Source organism: Plectropomus leopardus, chromosome 7 (genome assembly GCF_026936395.1).
Source record: "Plectropomus leopardus strain MGB_pleo_1.0 chromosome 7, ASM2693639v1, whole genome shotgun sequence".
Lineage (NCBI taxonomy): Eukaryota > Metazoa > Chordata > Actinopteri > Perciformes > Serranidae > Plectropomus > Plectropomus leopardus.
In genome coordinates this window covers 19,290,430-19,311,997 of record NC_142182.1, presented here as the reverse complement: position 1 = coordinate 19,311,997, position 21,568 = coordinate 19,290,430, and the positions used below count along the sequence as shown (strand labels likewise).

Here is a 21,568-nt window from a genome sequence, read left to right as displayed (position 1 = left end):
CTATATTGCTTGTGTTTTCCGAGGGTATTGATTTCTCATTTCAGAATCTGCCACTCCCTCCCTGTCCTGTATTGTCCCCGTGGCCTTACATTTAAAATGAACCTTCACACTAGTTTCTTGTTGCCTGCTAAAGTCAGTAGCTGTTTTTTCTGGGACTTGTGAGTTTGAGTCCTCACCTCGTTTCACTCAGTCATGACAATAATGATATACTGGACATTGCAAAATATTTCTAGAACGTTACAGTTGGAATCAGACACACATAGACACAATGTCTTTTAACATTTCATGGCAACAACTTTTCATTACATATTCCTACAATATTAGTGCATGACAAGTGAGTCTCTTGGTTTTACATATTTTGACATAAAACTGCAAATGCACAATGTGCCCAGTTCAGTGCGTCTGTAGGTCCTGCAGTGAGTTCTCTTTTAATGCCTCCACTCTAACCACAGCCATGGCTGCAGTGGAAGCATTATGTTTTTGGGTTATCCATCTGTCCCATTGTCAAGAACACGTCATCTCAAGACTGACTTTAAGGAATTTCCACAAATTTGGCACAAACATCCACTTGGACTGAAAGATGAACTGATTAGAATTTAGTGGTCAAAGGTCACTGTCACCCTACAGAAAAATGTTTTTTGGTGTAACTCAAGAATTCATATGCTAATTATGACATTTTTTTTCACAAATGTCTAATAAGTTGAAATGATGAAGTGATGACATTTTCTGTCCAAAAGGTCAAAGGTCAACTTCACTGTGACATCTTAATGTGCAAAAATGCTTTTCTGGCCATTATTCAACACTGTAACTCAGGAGCAGAAGGAGGGAAATTTGGTCAGATACTGAATTGGTGACTCTAATCTCGGGTGCCCACCTTGCACCTGTGCTGATAGTATAGATTTTCTGTGCTACCAAGTTAAAGACATATGTGAAGCGTCCGTTTTTCAGAATTTGTACCTTCTGGTAGCAACATCTATATTTGAAGCTCTTTTGTCATGGCTAAATATGAGTCTAGACAGACATAGATTAAAAACTGCGTTTGACTAGTTTGCAGTGGAACACAAATGCATTCAAAAGATTGTGCAGCCGTTCTATCAGCGCTCCCCTGCACAAATTTACACCACAAGCTGTTTTCTTATTATGATAAGATCAGTGAGGTTTTAACACGACTTGCAAACTTTTTATAAAACACCTGTGTTTATGTGAAATGCTCCTCTTCTCACACAATCTATTCTTTCTGCCTCTGTGTGACCACACATAGACACCAACATCAGCAAACCTCTGTTTGTCCTGATAGCATCAGGAGGCTGCTGGTCTGCGGTGCAATGTGCCACTTTAATTTTCATGTCTCATCATTTATTACAAGCAGCGCAACAACAATCTCCCCACCCTGCTGCAGAAAAAGTGATAAAATTTTCCGTGAATTTTTATGTCATGATCTTGTCAACAAGTTGATGCAAGGCAAGGCAGCTTTATTTGTATAACATTTCATACAACAGGGCTATTCAAGGTGCTTTACAGAGCAATTAAATATAAAAACATAATTAAAGATACAGATTTACAATGAAAGAGAAAAGAGATAAGATATAAAAGGTAGAATCAATCACTAAATGATTTAAAACATTTTAATATAAGAAAATAAAAAACTGAACAAGCTGAAGTTGCTGAACAGCTTGTTTTGAAAGGCCGACAAACAGACTGTCGCAGTAATCTGACCTTTTGGAAATAACTGGTCTCTTTTTGAAATAATTCGTCTGACTCTGGCAATGCTTTTTAATTTTAGTGGGCAGATGAAGTGACTGATTTGATGTGGTGTAGTGATTTGGGGGCCTGGGGCCACAGGCACATTGCCTTATTTTCAACCTTTCTCTTAATCTAACATAAAATATCCCTGAAATATGTAGTCCAGCCATGTACTAGGTTTTAACCTAGTCTTGTTTAACAGATCAAAAAAGGAGGAGCTTCTGAACTGCTGCACAATTTTTAATATTGCTGTCGAGGGTGAACCTCAAACTTCCTGTCACTTAAAAGTACGACAACACCCACTCCCAGCGTTTTCCTATAATTGCTATGTATGTGACCATGAGAACATTTAAGCAGCTGTAAGACAGGTAAAGATCAGACCAGACCCCATCAGACACCTAAGACCGAAGAGTCTCATCACTTCTGAACTGAAGACATCATGAAGACGCTCATCTGTACAGTGGGACTCCTGCTGCTGCTCACTGTTTACTGCACCGCCATGCGTAAGTCAACTACTTTATGGACCTTATGGAGAGAGAGATGGCATTTGGGGGTCTGTTCTGATTTTTTATTTCATCACTTATTTGATATACCGACCTATCACATCTCCACTTGTACCAATACCTCTTGCTTACCTGATTCTAAGCATATCTGAATGTCTGATCTGATTTTTTTATACATAGTTTACTATTCAGTTAAACTTTGAAAGAAAATAACACAATCACAATCAACAATTAAAAAAACAATCTGTATCGGCCTAAATTTAGTATATACTGAGTCTATAAATGATAGAATCTGCTTTTATGGGTTTTTACTTGCAAATTAGAATTCAAATAATATAATAATTTAAATAACTGCTATTTTTGCATATCTTGTTCCATATTAACATGAAAATATGCTTCTTTTTTTTTACCTACAACTTACAAATATTGCTTTAACCCTTTAACTGGCATTGTAACCGCGCGGTTGACCTTTTTTTCGCTGCCATTTTGCTGTATTTAAAACTCTGAAACATATCTTTGGCTGTTTATCCTCATTCACCTCATTGAATAGTGTATGCAACACTGATTATATCCACTGTACGGCGCTCCTGTAGATAAATATCATTGTCTGAAAACTGTGGAAAAAAACGTAAGCGACTCGGTGCTGCACAGCTCCTCAGAAATCTCACAGAGTAATAGCAAATGTCCAGGTAAGAAAAAAATCTTTTCACATATCATTTCTAGACCCTCTAACAATCATATTTTAGTTCAAGGAAATAAATTTGACACTAAAATATATATCTATGATTCCTCAGAAAACTGGGTTGACCGCTCGGTTGAGTTGCCAGTTTGGGGTAAACAGTACAGCTCAAGTAGCCCATCCATCCATCCATCCATCCATCCATCCATCCATCCATCCATCCATCTCCATCCACTCATCCATCCATCCATCCACCCATCCATCCATCCATCCATCCATCCATCCATCCATCCACCCGTCCATCCATCCATCCATCCATCCGTCCACCCATCCATCCATCCATCCATCCATCCATCCATCCATCCATCCATCCATCCATCCATCCATCCATCCATCCACCCATCCATCCATCCATCCATCCATCCATCCATCCATCCACCCGTCCATCCATCCATCCATCCATCCACCCATTTTCTTCCGCTTCTCCGGGTCGGGTCATGGGCAGCAGCCTAAGCAGGGAAGCAAAGGCAAAGCAAAGAAGCCTCCCCTCTCCCCGGCCACTTCGTCCATCTCTTCCCGGGGGACCCCGAGGCGTTCCCATGCCAGCCGTGAGACAGTCTCTCCAAGTAGCTAATTTCTCATTTTGCTTTCTAATCATTGCTACTCAATTTGTAGGCTACACAGACATAATATACATCAACATGTTCGTCTATTTGTCAGGATTCATAATGTGTAAATATCTAAACTGTGGCTTTTGTACTTTTAAGGATAGCGCTGTCTAAACCCACCCATGCAGGTCTGGAAAGCAGATTAGCGCCATTCATTTGAATGGTGAGCACTGTTTTTGAATCAATGGTCACAGCTCAAAAATATACAGTATATCATACAGTTTTGATATTTATATTGTATGAATCATTTCAATTCTACAATTTTACGCACACAGGCCTACTCCCTCTATCTCACTCACACACACACGGGGACACACACACACACACACACACACACACACACACACACACACACACGCAGCTACTCACAGCTAGCCAGATGGGTATATTTTTGTAACCCCTATGAAATACAGGTGTTTGATAGGGTGATAGTGGAAATATGAAGCCTTTTTACATCACTGTTCATAAATTATCAGTGAATTTCGGTTCACAGTGAATAACTAAGCATTGTTGGTTATATTTGATTTCAATGAAATGCATTGTTGGTTTTAAAAGTATTTATATATAAGTTAAGAAATATATTTGTTAAATTTAAGAAAGGTTATTTTAACAAATTCTACTCTCTGTGATGTTTTTATATTAAAAAAACTAAACATTTTGTTGCAGAAATGAAAAAAAGCCATTCATGCCCAGAATTACCCTATAAGCAGGTCAACCAGGTTGACTTGCATATCTGCTTCCTGATTGGGTAATCTGAAAAATAAAACTTGAAATATTGCTAAATCAAGAGGCAGGAACACAAGTTTAACAACAAATATTTTTTTGCAATTGTATTTCTTAGTGTGGAGGTCAAAGGGTTAATGCAGTTATTGTGATTTATTAATGTCTAGGCTCTAGTTTTACAATAAATACATATATTATATTCATATTGCTTTGAGGTTTATGGCATATCAATGTCAATTTTAGTGCAATAGGGAAAATTACATGACATTAAAACATTACCCCCCGCAGTACTTGCAGTGGTTTATTTTGCACTTTTTCACCTCGGGGATGGTTCAGTAAATTGATAATTTAATCTCTTTTTGCTGTACTTTGCTTTTTTTATGACCATCCATTTCATAAAGGTGACATATCAAAATGATGAAAAACATGGTCCTGTTAGTTCTACCTTGGGTGGAGGTATATAAAAAGGTTATTTTGTATCTGCACTCCGACCGGCCTGTGAAATCAAAACTCTGCCGCTGGTGCTGAACTCCTCTCTTGACTGTTTCCAGCCTGCAGCAACACACAGTGTTTAGTGCTGAATGATCCTTGTTTTGATTTGTTGCAGCTAATGCCTTCAATGAAATAGCTCCTGGATCGTGCTGCTTTGAATTCTATACAGGAAGGATGCCACAGAAGCAAATTATCTCCATCGTCAAGACTCACAGCAGCTGTCAAGAACAGGGATTTGTGTACGTCTCACATTAATTTCATTAAAGATATCCTCACTAGAGCACTGATGTTTGGCCAGTTTTTGTCTGAGGAAAACACAGAAAGAATAGAGAAAATAAGTACAAAAATGTTGGCAGTGTATTTTCCAATCCTAACGCTACTTTTGCCGGTTTTTCTGCAGGGTCACTACTGCCAAAAGGGGTGAGATCTGCGTGAGTCAGAATCTGAACTGGGCTCAGAGAGCTTTCAACCAACAGCAAGTCATCAGGGACGAATGATCCTGATCAAACATCTCAACCTCCAGCCATGATACAGCTTTGTCTTTTATAATAATGAAAACATCTTTTTCCAGCAAGCATTGCACTGTCTACTGTTTACTTTCATGCAGTTATCAATCATTTCACTGATTGCTTTAATCTTAATAACTGCATTTAAAAAATGTATTGGTATTTACATTAATGAAACAAAAATAAAACAAATATGTATGAAGTTAGCAACAAGAAAAATAAATGTAATACTGCAACATGTTAAAATGAATCTTTGCTGTATTGTATGGTCCAACATTTCAGTATAGGCCACAACAATTAATTGACACACAATAACAACAACAACAAACAAATGAAAAAAGGAGAAAGTTAAAAGAAAAAATGAGAAATTACTTGAAAAAAAAATTAAAATTATAACACTTCTGCAAAATTATTTTAAATATCTAATTATGAAAATATATCTCACTATACATTTTTCCTTAGCTCTTTTACGAGTAGTCTTCTACATCTACTAATGTCCTTTTTTGTGTTTGTTCTCTTTACTGTGCTGGTAATACTGTCTTTTTGGTGCTCATGGTTTCAGTAAAATTAACTGAATGACTGAACTGTAGACAGTCTTGTGAGTAACATGTCCATATTGACAAAAGTTTAAACATATATAGATATTTATATACGAGATCAAAGCTGCTAGCTAAAGTTAACTCTTTAACTGCAAAAAAAAGATTAAAATGTGATGAGAAACTTACCTGAAAATTAGTTTTAAAAATGGGAGGATTATTCAAAAAACATGCAAAAAATAAAGGCAAAATGTCCCCAAAACTATATAATTACAATAATTTTATATGTAAAATTATTTTACAGAAAAAAATACAAAAAATAAATACTTTTTCTCAAGCACTTTTTAGGATTTTTTTTTATTTTAAATTTATTTTATATTCTTTTTCTTATTTTTTAGGGTGTTTTCTTGTAGCTTTTTAAAATTAAATTTCCTCTAACTTTTTTTTTTAACCATGTCTTGTTTAGTTGCTTGTTGCCTTTCCCCCTTGTTTTTGAAGGGTTAAACTGGTCAAGTTGTTTGTTGTTTTTCCCAGCAGAGTGTCAGCCAGGCCTCTTATTGAGACAGGCCTTAATTTGTCAAAATGTGTCACCGGTAGTAGGCTGGTAAAAGGGACAGGGCATTTAATTATATTAAGCTTTATGGTCATCTGTATCAGTTTTCACGTGAATTAGTGCCTGACTCTGCCACTCCTGTACAGTAGGAGACAGTATACGCCTGTGAATGTGTATATGAGTGCCGTGACCGGACAAAAGGACGAGGAAGAAGAAGGAAGAAGGGAAGAAAAGAAGAAGAAGAAGAAGAGGATCCGGACTGACCATGGCTACAGCTGACAGCGGGGTGAAGCCCCTTCAAAGTTCCATGAAAATGGCAACAGTAGCAATACAGCTGGACGGAGAGAACAGACACAGGGTAAAGAGCCGCACCGCTGGACAGCAGAGACACCGCGGAGGTTTATCCGCACAGGAAGCGGGCAGGAGGGATGTAAACAGACGGAGGGGGCGGGAACCGTCAGAGGGTTAGCTAGCTACGCTGTCACTTAACCACCGAGGTGTTTTGTTTTTATAGCCTCAGGGCTGCTGCCACAGTCATTTAACAGCTAAAAGCTTTTAATCTTTATTCTACAAAATTAACTTTTCAGTAAATATATGAACACCCTACCTTTATTACTGAATACTCACTGTTGTTAATATCACTAATGTATATTTACGAGAAGTTTAGTTTGTTATTCTAAAGGCACGAGTGTCTCTTTTAACCCTTTTAGACCTTTTAGAGCAAATTTCTTTTATAAAGATGGGAATTATTATAATTCTGCAACATAATTTTAAATATGATTTTAGTAAATATATGCTTTCCCCCCCGAGAATATTTATTTTGGGAAGAAGCAAATGAGCAGTGAAAGAAGAAAAAATAGTAGGAAAAATAGTAAATAACAAATACAAGAAAATAACAGGAAAATTATTTTAAAAAAAGAAACAAATACACAGGGAAAATGAAAGAAAATTGATATGTAAAATGATAATTGCAAATGTAGTTTTTCCCTATCTAAAAACAAATAATGAAAATAGAAGAAAATAACCAGAAAATTAGAACATTTTTTTCTTTCTCCGCCCATTTCGAACATGATTCTCTAAATCTACAAATTCATTGCATGTTGTTGAATATATCTTACTAAGTAGCTCATTGCCTTTTCCCCATGTTTTTAAATTCAATTGCACCAATTCGCTCAAGGTTCAAATAATTATAAAATACAACTGAAAGCAGCACAAGAAAAAGTGATGTCGTTCCAGGTTTCAAATGGTTAATACTAAATCAATAAAACATGCTAATAATCACTGTAGGCTATTTTTATTTCAAGCTTTTATAAAAATGTTTGATCACTAAATGGAGTTAGATTTGCACAACTCGTAAGAATACAGATAGATTATATTCCTATTAGGCCACATTGTATTAGATATGTTGACACAATAATGTGCCTCAAATATTGCACTAAAGTTTTATCATAACAGCAATATAGTAGATTCTGTTATAAGCATGGGAGATTTTAAAAACAGTATTAAGGACCTTTTGAACACATAATGCACATTTCTGAGCGCTGCTAATTCAACTGGTAGTTGTAAATTGGCTGTTTTAAGTCTGTTGCTTGTTGCTTGTGTGTGAATTTTTATACTGTCTGCTCTTGTGTTTTAAGTCTGTTCTTTTATGTAAAATTCCTAATAATGGAGAGTAAATATAAATTTTAGTTACTAAGGTATCAAGTCAATTAGGACATTTGCCACTAGATATCTGTAATTTTGCCTCACTTCAGTCTTCTTCTCTCATTGCTCCATCAAATAGCTCTACACAATGGCACATATTTTGGCACTATATTTTATTTAATTTCTCTTAACAAACCACATTTTGGGGTTTCCCACACATTCATTTATTTGTGGCGGGCAACTACAATTAAAACATCTGCTGCCACATACAGATTTTCCAGCGCTATTGAATATATATACTGTGCTGTTACTTGTGCTTGCACCTCACTGTCGAAGCGCCAAGTTTACTGTTTTTACAGACGGAGCAGCAGAACACCAGGTGCACTGAAAGCGAAACAGCCGTTCATTGTGCTAGGTCTAAAAATTTGCAGTAGTTGGCAGTAGTGATTATTATTATTGTTGTTGTTGTTGTTGTTATGTTTACTGTTTACCACAGTATTAATAAGATACTGCATGCTTGGTCTCTCTGCAGGAAGCTTACTGTGAATACCTCAGGACCATCAACTACATATCACATGCACTTTTGGAGGAAGCTGGCTCACCAAGTAAGATTTGGGTGGTGCTGTGGATGTGACTGATGATCGAATACAAACTGAGTCTGCGAATCAGGATTTTCAGTGGTGATCCAGAATTATAACCCAAGTAATTTAGTAGATTGCATATAATCTTTGCATATAATGCGATACACAATAATCATTTAGGATCACCTTTTTTTTTTTTATCAGTGGTGTCATCGGGGCTCTGCAGGTACAGATTCTGTGTAGGCCAGAATCCTTTATGATAAATATCTAACCTCATGATTGGTTTCCCCTCAGTGTGTTAACTCAAGTTTGTATAATGTATAGGATTGTCCAGTGGGCCTCAAATAAAGGCAGCATTTTAGACTGATCCAGTGTTGTAGCAACATGCTGTTTTACGCCTTTACTGTGGTCCTTAGGTTTCTTTTTTTATTTTGTGCGAGCTTATCGTAGAAAATTCTTATCTTTAAAATATAGCATCTTAGAAAAGCAGAGACTTTATGAATTCTCTAATGTGAAGTGGTCAGGTAAGACACTGTAGGCATCTTCTATCATCCACAATGGGGTGCTGTGTATTCTATACTGTATACTCTTTTGTTTGCTCTTTTTACTGTATATTCTGCTGATTTGTCTTTTTTAGGGGATTTTACTTGCATGGGCACAAATTTGCGTTAAATTTAAAAGATGTTGAAATAGAGGCTAACCATGTTAGTGACATCAAACCTCTATCAAAAATCCTCAGCCCTCCAACAGCCTCTAGTGGCAACCGAAAGAAACTGCAACATGATGCATTCAGAAGTACGTTTACCTTGAACATCTGTTAAAATGTCACTTGTCACTCTCTTTAACCTTCATGTGTAACCTACATTTACAAAGACATCAATATTATCCAGCTATTGATTTTTACTTGTAACTCAAAGACACACTCTCTGATTTTTATTACTGAACTCAGTCTGGCCCCCAAACCCAAAATTGCCCTTCCAGTTTATTGTTTAGGAAAACTCACATTTAAGTAAAGGCTGGGGAAAATCAATACAATATAGTATGGGGATATTTTGCATGGCAATATTATATTAATACACGCATGCAGAGTGTTGATTTTTTTTATTATACAAGTTATTAATATTGAAAATAAAAATTAAACATTTGGTAGCCCGCTAGAATAATAAAAATGGTTGCTTTTTTTAGTTTACTAGATACATTTTGCTGCAGTAAAAACAACTGAAGTGAGATGAACAGACTGAAAACATAATTGTATGTGATAAGACAGGCCTTTAAAGTTCTGGATATCAAACCCCAAACTTATCATCACTGCAATATGCTGCCTAAGTATGGTCTCCAAAGCTGGCAAAACTTGTCTAAATTTCATGACACCTGCCTGATATATACAATTTTTCATGGTTTAGTATCGTCATAATACAGAAAACTCGTAATGACAGGTGAACCAGATTTACGACCTTAAAAGACGTTGTAGGAGGAAAAGCTCATTTGACCAGTTAGCTTTTACAATGAGAGTCTTCCAGACATGGAACACACTTTGGTACATACAGTATAAGTTGCAGTACTACATAACACTCCTTTATACACAATCTTAAAATCTGGCTAATAAGCAACCAGGTGTGTCATCATACAGATCCTTCACATGCCTCGCTGTCTGTCCTCATCTGTCTAGCTGTCTGTCTGTATGTTTGTATAGTCTTTGCTCTATACCTGTCTTTACATGTGCACTGCATGGAGTCAAACTGCTTTACTGCAGACTGTGTGATGTCTGCTAATTGCTTCTGTCTTGCTGTAAATAACTGTGTCCTGTCTGCTTATGCTTATGTCTTGTGCATAACTGTTTCTTGCCTGTTAATTTGTATATCTTGTTGTACATAATGTGTCTGCTGGCTAATTGCTTATTTGCTGTCATGTAGGATTTTCTGCTTCCTGTGCTTTTAATGTGCTAACCAATTGGGTTATTTTTACATTAATGTTTTCATTCATGCTTGTAATTGTTTGCATGCTTTGATGTATTTCTGTTTTAGTGGCTATCTTAACACCTGACCCATGGACAACAGTTAAAGATTAGCCTTTGGCTAACACCGGAACATTTACAGAGATTTTGTGCACTGTCCTTTTAAAAAATAAAATAAGATAAAATCATGAATCAAATCACAAATGTTTGCAAATTTTGACTGCGGAGACAAAATTTTGTTGAAAAAAGAAAATATATCAGAGTTTATATTTGATAATTCTTAGCATGTGGCAACACAAATACAATGAGAAATGATGATAAATAATTAAAACAATAAATTAATTAAAAATAGTAATAATTTAATTCAAATTTAGTATAAATTAATCTTTTAATTAAAAAAAAACTTTAATATTGTATTGTGACTGAAGTATGATGATAATATTTTATTGTGGGGCCTTTGATGATTCCCGTCCATGCAGTTTAGATATTACATATTGTTTTTCACAATAATTGAAATTACTACATAATTTAAAAATGGGTAGAAAAAAAGAAAAATATTCATACATACTGTAAATACATGCTAAGAGGCAGTACATATAGTAAAAAAGTGGGAGGAGGGGTAAGGTGAGAAAAATGTGAATAAAGGAGCAACTTACCTATATGTTTAAGTGTAATGAAATCCCACAAAATCATCATGTGATGTAATGCAGTTATGTAACCAGTTGCTGTATTTGACTGTTGGGGTACTGTTATCAACCCACAAGTTGCAATATTCAAACTATTCAAATGATTTGTGCATGGTCAGATCTCTTCTGGACTATGAGACTGATAAGAGAGTTAAAGACCGAGAGAAAATCCTATAAGGTTTGAACATGCGGCAGTCAATGAGCACTTCAGGCTTGCCTCATGCAGACAAGCAGAGCACAAGCAGCACAGCATAGTTAATAATTCCAGACAGACTTGAACCAATCATCTTGAATACAGTAGCTGTTTGTTGGGATGAAATTGAATCAGATCTCAAATGCCATGAGGTGACCTGCATTAGACCAATCACCCAGGAGTGACTTTCTCTGTCTTCTCTGTCTCTCTGTCTCAGCCTCAGAGGACAAGGTCATGGTAGCCGTGGATGAGGAGCGGATGTTGAGGCTGGCTGAGCAGTGTCTGGAGCGAGCCAAGTCATTTTTAGGGAAGAGAGCTGAACCCCCTGACCTCTCAGCCTCCGTCTCTGCTACCAGTGCATCTTGCCAATCAGAGCCCCCTCAGACAGCTGTCCTCCCAGCCGCCAATGCTGCTAACACTGGTGAATGCAATCCCTTCAATTAGAAGTGTTTCATTTATTAGCGTACCAGCAGCCCTTTTTAAACAGAGATCGTGTTATAGGGCCACTACAAAGTCCCTTCTTTACGCTGCCTTTGCATTTTTACACAAAACCAAATGACAGCGGCATCCTGCTGCTCCAGTGTGTGACTATAGACAGCATGCCGGCATCATGGAACCAAAAGAAGTGGAGGGGTGTGATGTTTAACATAACAGTGTTGTGTGACATACAGCATATGCGCCGGCAGTGCTTACTAAACAAAAACAATGGCATAACATGTCAATCACAATCATTTACCCTCTCTGTTATATAGCAGCTAATCTCGTCCTCTGCTTGGAAGGTAAGGAGCTTCCAGACCTCATTGTTTTGCCAATTTGTGGACATTTACGACTGTTGTTATTCTTCTTTGAGTTAGCCGTTAAGTGCTACTAGCTGCTTTTTGAATCCTGGTTTGCACGCACAACACATCGTCAAAACATCTCACCCATTCTGTCCATGGTCCCTTCCTGCCGACTGTCCTGTTTATGTAGACACAGTTGCAGCTCTTTTACTACCTCCAATGGCGGCTTAATTCCTGCCTTGAACAGGGGCTATTCCATCATTGCTAACATAGAGCCTACATCACGGCTCACAAATCATTATGAGTCATGTGATTTTTTTCTTTAAGCCAATCACCACTTTCTGTCTCTCTGTTTCACTTCTACTATCACAGTTCCTCCATCTGATACTCCCATTGACACAGGGCGTAAAGCAACCAGCCCAACAAAGACCGGTCACCGCAGGGTGTTGTCAGATGGCAGCAAGGAGCTCTCCCCTTTTTTGCCTCCGGAAGTCTTCCAGAAACAACAAACAGTGGAGTCACAGGACATGAGCAGAAAGTAGGGGCCTTTTTAACTTAATGTTTATCGAGTAAAAAAAGCACATTTTTAAATTATTACAACATATTTTCTTTTAAATTCTGCTGAATGAGAATCCAAAACTTGTACTCTATATAGATTTTCTATACCTCCCTGTCCCTCTCCTCCCCGTTTCATGCCAACTTCATCTGTACTTTCCGCATTCATATTCAAAACACAAATCCTGGCACATTGTCATGCCTACCCTGATCCACTGCCCTCCACCCCCTCTTCAGCACATCACTGCTCTCTATTGGACAGAACCATCCAGAAACAGTGCGCTAATGAAACCATTAGTTACCCCCCCAAAAAAATAAAAACAACAACAAAACAAACAAGCACAATAAGAAACGTCCAGATTAGACATGACATAAAAAACATTACCCTGACCACAGCGACCCAAATTTTCCATCAGATCCTCAGAAAGCTACTCAAAAACTTGTTTGAAAGTTTCTCAAGCAAGCCCAGCTAACTCCAGGCCTCCTCCATGACATTTGGCCTTTTTAAAAATAATTAATTAATAAATTAATTTTTAATCAAGGAGGGCAAATATTGCTGCATTCATTGAGAGACTCCTCTGAAGTGAACAGCACAGCAGGGAGTTACTTCTAAAGTCCATTCAGAGCACATTTTGAAATGGCCAAGCAGGTCAAAACAAACGATTTTTACACTCACCGATGGCTCTTAGAGGTTTTCTCAGTCGCCTTACATTTCTTAAATCATCCTTCACTTTTGAAAAACAGTAAGTGCATGTCTCGAAACAATTTGCACAAACCTGCAGAAGCTTGGAACTCACTCAGATTTCTTAGTTTATCTCTCAAAAGTAAATGTATTTTTTAATGATGGTGCCGTCAGACTGACAAGTCCTTGTGTCATAGTTTACAAACAAGATAGTCAAAATGCTTAGTCATGTTGTCAATACAACGGTGAACTCCAGAGCTATTTTTGGATGCACTGAATTTTTGATGATCCTGAAAGAAACATGCACAAGGCTGCACTTTTGTTCTGTATGGCATATAACACTTTCAACAGTACAAAGTTATGCATTACTGGGGGATTGTTTGCAAAAGATTGGACTTGAGTTACAATAACGCCTTTATGGTTTGTACTGTTCAAAAAAAATAATAAATTAGAAATGTAAACAACGAAAACACCTTTTAGGCAGAACTGTGCATGCAGTGCTGTAGTGGAGTCTATACCCCAAAATTTTGCATTTAACTTGTAAAATCTTGCCGTCACCAGATGTAAATGTTGTAAATATTTTTCATGAGAACTTCAGCCAAGCTGATTTGAATTATTCAGCAGTGAAAGTGTCTCCATGACTGTCATGCTGACAGGTGCAAAGAGAGATTGTTTTATTTGCCTTTGACACACCCATAACATATTGCATGTGTGTGTGTTTGTGTGCGCTGCAGGGAGCTGACACCCATTGAAGAAGCATCACGTTTGAACCAGAAGTTGAAAGCTAATTATGAAGCCCGTCTGGCAAGGCTCACACCTGGTCAGGCCTACCAGAAGACGTCTTTGGTATGTGTGTGTGTGGGTGGGAGAAGTTTCAGTCTCTGACCACATATGTTTTGGACCTGAGCTGTCGGCCATTTGAAGTTGTCTTGCAGCCAAACACTAATTTGAAAAAATGATACAAAAATATGTTGAATGTGAAACATAAAAAACAACACAAAAAAACACAGAAAGGCATACTCATCTGCTGCAGAGCTGTGTGCACAGCTCTGCTCTGCTGGCAATGGGAAAGGAGTCTATAACCTATTTTTAGCAGGTTTACCTGTGTTTAAAAAACCTTCTCACATGGGCTAATTTTAGTGAAAAAGGTATTTTAGGTTTTTTTTGGCACAATTTGAATGCAAACTTTTAAAGCATTTGTCAATAATAAGCAAGTGTTGATACAGTGGTTTGCGAAAGACAAAACACAAAACAAAACAAAGCATAATCTTCAAACCAAAAGTTCATAGATAAAGAAAGAGTGAGGGTCTGAGTCCAGCAGCCAGCAAAAAGTCAGATAAAGAAAAGAGTTTCAGGGCGTTTCTGTCCGTCACAGAAGCGATTTTGCAAATAGGTTTGGTTTCACTTTCCCATCTGTTGATCTAAGACTTAACCTTTAGATTTTTACATCTATGAATAAAGTGTTTACCCCACAAAATTAAATTGTTTATCAGAAAGTCCAAGGTTTTCTTCTTTGTAAGTACTCCAGCTTTAAGTGCCATCACATTCAGAGGGTCTATCAATATATTTTTTTGAAGCCAGCTCTTAAACGCAAGCCAAAATTCCTGTTCAGGATCACTTTTGGAGAAAATGTCCTCAACAGTCTAAGTGTTCTTCTCACAGAATCTACAAGTTGTTATGCCAATTAAATTTTAGTTATTTTTTGTTTAACCTTTATTTAACCAGGAATAGTCTAATTGAGATTCAGAATCTCTTTTCCAAGGGAGTCCTGGCTAAGACAGTGGCATGAAGAATTAAAGAACAAGTAGATGAAAAACACTTCAGAAAAAGTTAAAAACAAACTATAAAAATCCACACACAAGCAACAGGCAACAAACTTAAAACAGACTGCAAATTAGCAGCATTCAGAGACCATACATGTGCATCCAGTGTCCAAAAGGGCCTTAATCCTGCTTTTAAAATTCCCCCGGCTGATAAAAGAGTCTAGTTTAAGGTGGCTCAGCAGCTGGCATGAAGATCATGGAGCAAAAATACTAAAAGCACTTTCAGCCAAGATAGTGCAGGCATGAGGAACGACATACTTAAGTCGTCAGTGTGACCAAAAGGTTGCAACCACTGACAATTTTAGGAGTCAGTAAAGAACATAAATAAGAAGACGGTTTCTGTAAAATGGCCTTATAAAGAAAAATGTACCAATATTCCAGACTACGGTTGGACAGAGAAGACAAACCAACTTTGTCATACAAACTGAAGTGATGTGTGCAGAAATCTTTTATGTAAGAAGTAAAGGGATGAATAAATTTCATTCAATAAATGTCACTTCTTTGACCTTTTGTAGGATTGGATAGATTAGGAAAAGGGGCACTACTACAACCCTGAAAATTTTTAGTGAAAGCCTTGCTCTGTCTGTATCTGTGATTTGTCAGTTAGAAAAACACTGCCCACGTGATTTCCCAAACTTTCATTTGGAGGCAGAATAGCTTCAACATAAACCTGATGCACGTTTCTGTTCAAGAGGTGGGGTCGACAATTTTAAACGACATAATGTGCGCTTTTATTTTGGATTTCTCGCCGTACTTCCGGCGTTGTTTGCGCTCCTGACGCATCTCGTTGACGGTGAAGGAGTACCTGGCGGAGGGGGAGTGGGCTGCAGAGCACCGCACGAGTTATTTAAGGATATACAACTTTTCAGTCAAAGAATAGAAACTCTTCTTCCGCTCCCATTTACCTCTTTGGCTAAAACTACCTTCAGTCCGAAAAAAAGATGGTAAGCGAGAGACGTGACATTTAATTTGTAATAGTGACGAATTAAATAACGTATTTCAACCCAGCATAAATTCTGTGTTGTGCTAGAGGTCTTAAATTAATGTTAACTTGTCACTCAGATACGGAAAATGTTTCGGCGTCAAGCGGTGCTCCGTGCGTACTGGAGGAAACTAAAGGCGTTTCTAAAGGTAAATTCATATCTGCTCGCTAACTAACGTGGGTAGGGAGACTTTTTTCACTTCTACCGTGTATGTTAGAGTTAATTTACCGTAAATAATCAGTTTAAAGAGGACATACACGATGGCACAAAGGAGGAACGAAACAGATTAATTAACGTCATGGCCTGTCGCGCAGTATTTATTGTATGTTTTTTTGTACAATTACATTTATTGGCAGAGTTTTGCCTGACGCCCATTGAGAGGAGTTTTGTGGCTCCAAAGAAGCAAAAGAGTGAACAGAAAAACGCCCGTGGTGTTATGTTGTTATATTGGGAGTTTAAAAAAGTTCTAGCTGATGCAAACTAACATAGATATCAGCATAGATTTAAGGTATTCAAAATTGGCAGAAATTAGAAAAATGTACAAGAAAATTACTTGTAAATTACTTTAAAAAAATGACCTGGAATAATGCTTAAAAAATTACTATAATTCTGTAACCCATTTTTTTTATATGCATTATAAACATGTTTTGAAAACATGGGAAGAAGGCAATGAGCAACAAAGACGAAATGACATCCAAATTAGCAAGAAATTAGTAAAAAGTACAAGAATATTACCTGAAAATTAAATTTAAATTTAAAATTAGCACAAAAAAAGGAAATGACCCAGAAAAGGACCTTGAAAATTTTAATAATAATAAAATAATTAAAATTAAAATAATTTTGATAATTAGCTATAAACATAGTGTTGCCTTAGCTTCTTCTTTTCCCCCTAGACATTTTTCTCCAGCTTTTAAAAAATAATTTTCTAAATCTGATTATTTCTTGCCATTTGTGGAACCTTTCTTTCTTTGCTCATTACTTTTCCCCCCACGTTTTTGAAAGGAATCAAACCAATTTGCAACCAACCAAAATGAAAAGCATCTAAAAGCAGAACAAGAAGATTTGTGGTGCTCCAGGTTTCCAAGGGTGAAATTAAGGAATTATTTTCTAACTTTGGTAATAGAGTTTGGTGGCTTCACATTGGATTTGTTTCACTTTTACCCCAATACATTGATGTTAACTGCCTGACATCTTGTTTCTCCTTGTAATATTTATAGAATGGCCATAAGCTAATCTCTTAGCAAAACAATTCACATATGAATACAACTTTACAGGATAGTTTTGCTTGGTCACATTTCAAAGGGATACACTGCTGATTTTCAACCAAGTTTGCCAGCGCCCAGCTCCCCCTGCTCATCTCCCAGCTGAAATCCTGATTTTTGCCAGCTCTATTGCTCAAACTACAGCTGCATTTTAGTGTACCAGAGCCTCAAAGAGTATAGATTGAGAGGGAGAGAGAGACTCTCTTTACTGTTACTTCAATATCTATTTCAGGCCTAACATGTTTTCAGTAAGTTAGTGTTAAAAATTACTGGGCGCCACACTGTTCCATTTACTGTGAAAACTAGTGCTGAAAATATTAAGATCAAACTTAAACACTTGGCAGAGTTGATCAAACATGAACCAAGATTCTGTCCCTGCGTTGCCTTTCCTCAGCTGAAGTGTTTTCAGAAACATAATTTAGCTTACTAATTAACCATAACTGTATTTCTAGATTGTTTTGTTTCCTGAGCTAAAATTGACGAGCTCTTATTATGTTGCCCACAAGTGGAAGCATTTTTTGGTCAGATGTGGCGCATTGCATTCTAGCAGTTGTAGGTTTTTCTACCTCTTCAGCAAAAAGCAAATGCCACAGTCCTTTGTCTCTGTTTTGTCTGGTTGTATAGAAGCAATTTCTTTTTTTTTTTCCAACTTTTTTTATTGGGTTTTGCAGAAGTATACAATTTTATGCACTTCTATGTATAAAGGGTCAAGTATACAAAAATTTCTTTTTTTTAGAAACACAACAGAAGAATAAAGTGGTCACGGAAGGATTGTTGCATACCCAAACAACTTGTGAAAAACTCGAATAACCACAATAAAATAAATGAATAAATTAATCAAAAATAAATAAAATTGGAAAAAGGGGTAGGACTATGACAGAGATAAACAATTTAAGGAGAAAATAGACAGAAAAAAAGAAAGGAAATAAAAGAAACACAGACACATCAGTCAAGTAAAAGTAAACAGCAATAGCAACAGACATCCCAAATAGAAGCAATTTCAAAAGTATTTTCATCTTTCTACTGCATAGACAGCTCGGTTCTAAGAAAAGACCATTTTCCAGCAGTGAAATGCTTCTCTAGTTGCATTAAAGCATTTATTTTCTTTTTTTCCAATGCAGACGCTCTCTCTCCAGAGGCAGATGATGGAGAACCTCATCATAGCCAAAGCCAGGCAGGATGCTGTATCCTTCTGATGTCAGCTGTGTCCTGTTTGAACTGTGTTGTAGAAGTCTCCGTCTTTGTTGTTCTCAACATTTTTCACCCATGCAATGTTTGACGCTTCACTCACATACTGTTATCAATTAGGACTTGATTTGTCCTAATTAATAACATTTTCCAAACTTTCCAAATCCCGTGAGTGTGAGATGTGTGAATAAGGATAAATAGTAAATATTAAATGGGTATGAGATGACATAGAGACCACCTTGGAATAGTTATTGTAAATCATCTTTTGTGGCTGTAAAATATTGATATTTACAGAACATAATGTTTATGTTTGCTGGTTTCTCCTTCACAAGTTAATAATATGATGCCTCTATTTTTAAGTCAAAGACATTATTACTTATAGCTGACCCTTGTGATGTTCGGAGGTTTCCTTAATGTTTGTCGTAACATTAGCTCCAGCGGAAGATGGAAGAGAGAAGACTGAGACTACAGGAAGAGGCCAACAGGTACACCACGATTTATATAACAAAACTGCACTGAATGAGTTTAAACCTTTTCTGGTTTTTAGCTCTTGTCTTTAGCCTTTAACCACCTCAAAATAGATTATTTACGAATGAACACAAAAACAAAGGGAGCTGACAAAGATATTGTTTGCGTACTTAATATAATTGTCCAAATATTGTGAACTGTATATTCAGTCTTCAAAAGATCATACAGTTTCTCTGTCTCAAGTTAGCTCCCTACAGCATCTTCTAAACTTTGAAATGAAATTAATGCACTCACACCAATGATACTTAATTTACAGCCTGCAGGCCAAATCTGCCCCCCAGCCATTTTTCAATTCACAAAAAAAAAAGTAAGTTGTTTCTGTACTTTTAGTATACATAAGGTGCCAGAGTATCCACTCAAAACAACATCAAAAATAGAGCTTGTTTATCAAAAAAGTGCCAGTGGAGGATCCCCTGTTCCCCCAGACAGAGGTGTAGAAACGTCCCAAAATCCTAGAAACATCCATCAGAGAAATGTCCTAAAGTACGAGAAATGTCCTAAAATCAAAGAAATGTCCTAAAATCAAAGAAATGTCCTAAAATGCTTGAGACATGCATTGGGCTGCCTTGCTTGGCCCCTGGCCTCCAGTCATTTTGCAATAAGTGGCCTCAAAGTATTCCTGGCTTACACACTTGCTGCTCCCTAAAGACCCTGTGGCGTTATCTGTCTTTTTTTTCTTATGTAAGGTTGAAGCACTCAATCATTTCTTGGAAACGATTCAGTGAGGTCTGGAAATCATTCAAGTCACACAAGAGTCACACAATTTTAAAGGTTGTTTACAGTCACTTTTTTATTTTTATTTCACAAAGCAACAAAACACTTCAATATCACACAGAGGTAAAACTCTGTTTAACATCTTCAAACTGTGATTTAACGAAGGCTCAGTTAAACTGGATGAAGGCAAGATATGAAAGTCTAGTACATGGACTGTATGTGGCATTCAGTCAACACAGATATGTGAATAAATCAGCATGTCCTTCCTCTGTTGTTTGTATATAGACTTTAGTGATCAAGGCAGTAAACATGCAATGTATATTGTATAACTTACAGACCAATTTATAAAGAAAATGAAAATTATATTAGCTGTTTAGTGATAATGATTTGGTTAATTTTAGATAAACTGGTTTTTTACGCAAACTCAAAACACAAAACCAGGGTTTGCACAGTCATGAAAAATCTGGCAAAGCCATGGAAACCTAACTACTCCCTGAAAATTTTGGAATGGGAATTTTGTTTCCAATATAAATGATTTAAATAAGTCTAATCCTGCTATGAATTCATTAATTTAGTATTTAAAAAAGGGTATTATATAGTAATGGAAAAAATCAAAACAGAGTATAGATGGTTCTTTTAGGGAATGCATGGTCTTCAAAATTTGCCTCAAAGTCATGGAAAAGTCCTGGAAAGGTATTGGTAACAATATGTATGAAACCTGTAAGATGCAGGTTTCATACTATAGCTCCTTAGTGAAGACAAAAAAAGCACCAATGACCCTTGACATTCTTACTCACATGACTATGATGGTAGTACTCCCAAAGTTTGCATGTACAGTGTGCCTGCAAGTAAGGATGTGTAAATATTTTTCTTGTGTTTTTGTCATTACAGGAGATTTGCAGCATCTGGGGCAATGACTGCAGAGGAGCAGGAGCAGCGGGTTCTCTATACCAACGTACTGGAATATGAGCAAGACCATGTGAGTTTGTGTCACCATGAATATGACAAGACTAATGATTAAATGGCATAACAATTTACCAGGCAGAAAAGTGATGCCTCTAGTTACTCGTAGTATTCAGAATATGATTAGATGAAATGCCAAAACACAACAACTCAATCTTTTAAATGTCAAATCTGGCATTGATCAATTTTATAATGATCTGTTAAATTAAAATGAATCCACTCATCAGCATTGTATGGAATTATAGATATAGTTGCCAACAATTTATAGATTTTATTTTTCTCTTTAGGAATGGCCCAAACTGTGGAAAGCCAACTTGAGGAAGAATCCTGATGATGTCACATTAGTGTCAGGTCTAGTCTCCTACCTGCTCAGGTAACTGCTCGCTACATGACCATTTCAGGGTATTTTAAAGTGATGTCTGTGGTTGTGTTGTTGACCTTCTCCGGCTCTGAAAGTTCTTGTTCATACAAACCATAGAAATAGCATGTGAGTAGAACAGCAGCTGATATAATGTGTACTGTTGCAACTTTTGTAGTGGACTAACTTCTGTACACACAAACAGACATGTGGCAAGTCACAAACTAGCTGAGGTAAAGTCTTGCACTAAAAGCCAAATGAGCAAGCGAGAA

General features: G+C 36.9%; 2 protein-coding genes across 3 annotated transcripts in view; both read left to right on the top strand.

Annotated features, from left to right (window-relative positions):
* Positions 1-2,055: 2,055 nt before the first annotated feature.
* On the top strand, positions 2,056-5,560 carry LOC121950671 (C-C motif chemokine 18-like). Its single transcript, XM_042496747.2, has 3 exons — positions 2,056-2,246; positions 4,924-5,047; positions 5,209-5,560. Exons 1-3 carry the CDS (start codon positions 2,183-2,185, stop codon positions 5,303-5,305), a joined length of 285 nt encoding a protein of 94 aa, XP_042352681.1. The 5' UTR covers positions 2,056-2,182; the 3' UTR covers positions 5,306-5,560.
* Positions 5,561-6,521: 961 nt separating this feature from the next.
* Positions 6,522-21,568, top strand: part of vps9d1 (VPS9 domain containing 1) — a 39,836-nt gene continuing 24,789 nt past the window's right edge. The window contains exons 1-9 of one of the 2 annotated variants that reach the window (XM_042496572.2): positions 6,522-6,761; positions 8,580-8,652; positions 11,679-11,882; positions 12,613-12,778; positions 14,212-14,323; positions 18,667-18,729; positions 19,166-19,218; positions 20,867-20,954; positions 21,226-21,311. In XM_042496572.2, the coding sequence (XP_042352506.2) occupies positions 6,669-6,761; positions 8,580-8,652; positions 11,679-11,882; positions 12,613-12,778; positions 14,212-14,323; positions 18,667-18,729; positions 19,166-19,218; positions 20,867-20,954; positions 21,226-21,311 (938 nt within the window). In that variant the 5' untranslated portion in view covers positions 6,522-6,668. Of the gene's footprint in view, positions 6,762-6,811; positions 6,868-8,579; positions 8,653-11,678; positions 11,883-12,612; positions 12,779-14,211; positions 14,324-18,666; positions 18,730-19,165; positions 19,219-20,866; positions 20,955-21,225; positions 21,312-21,568 lie in introns of those variants that run through there. The other variant, XM_042496571.2, reaches the window with a different exon arrangement.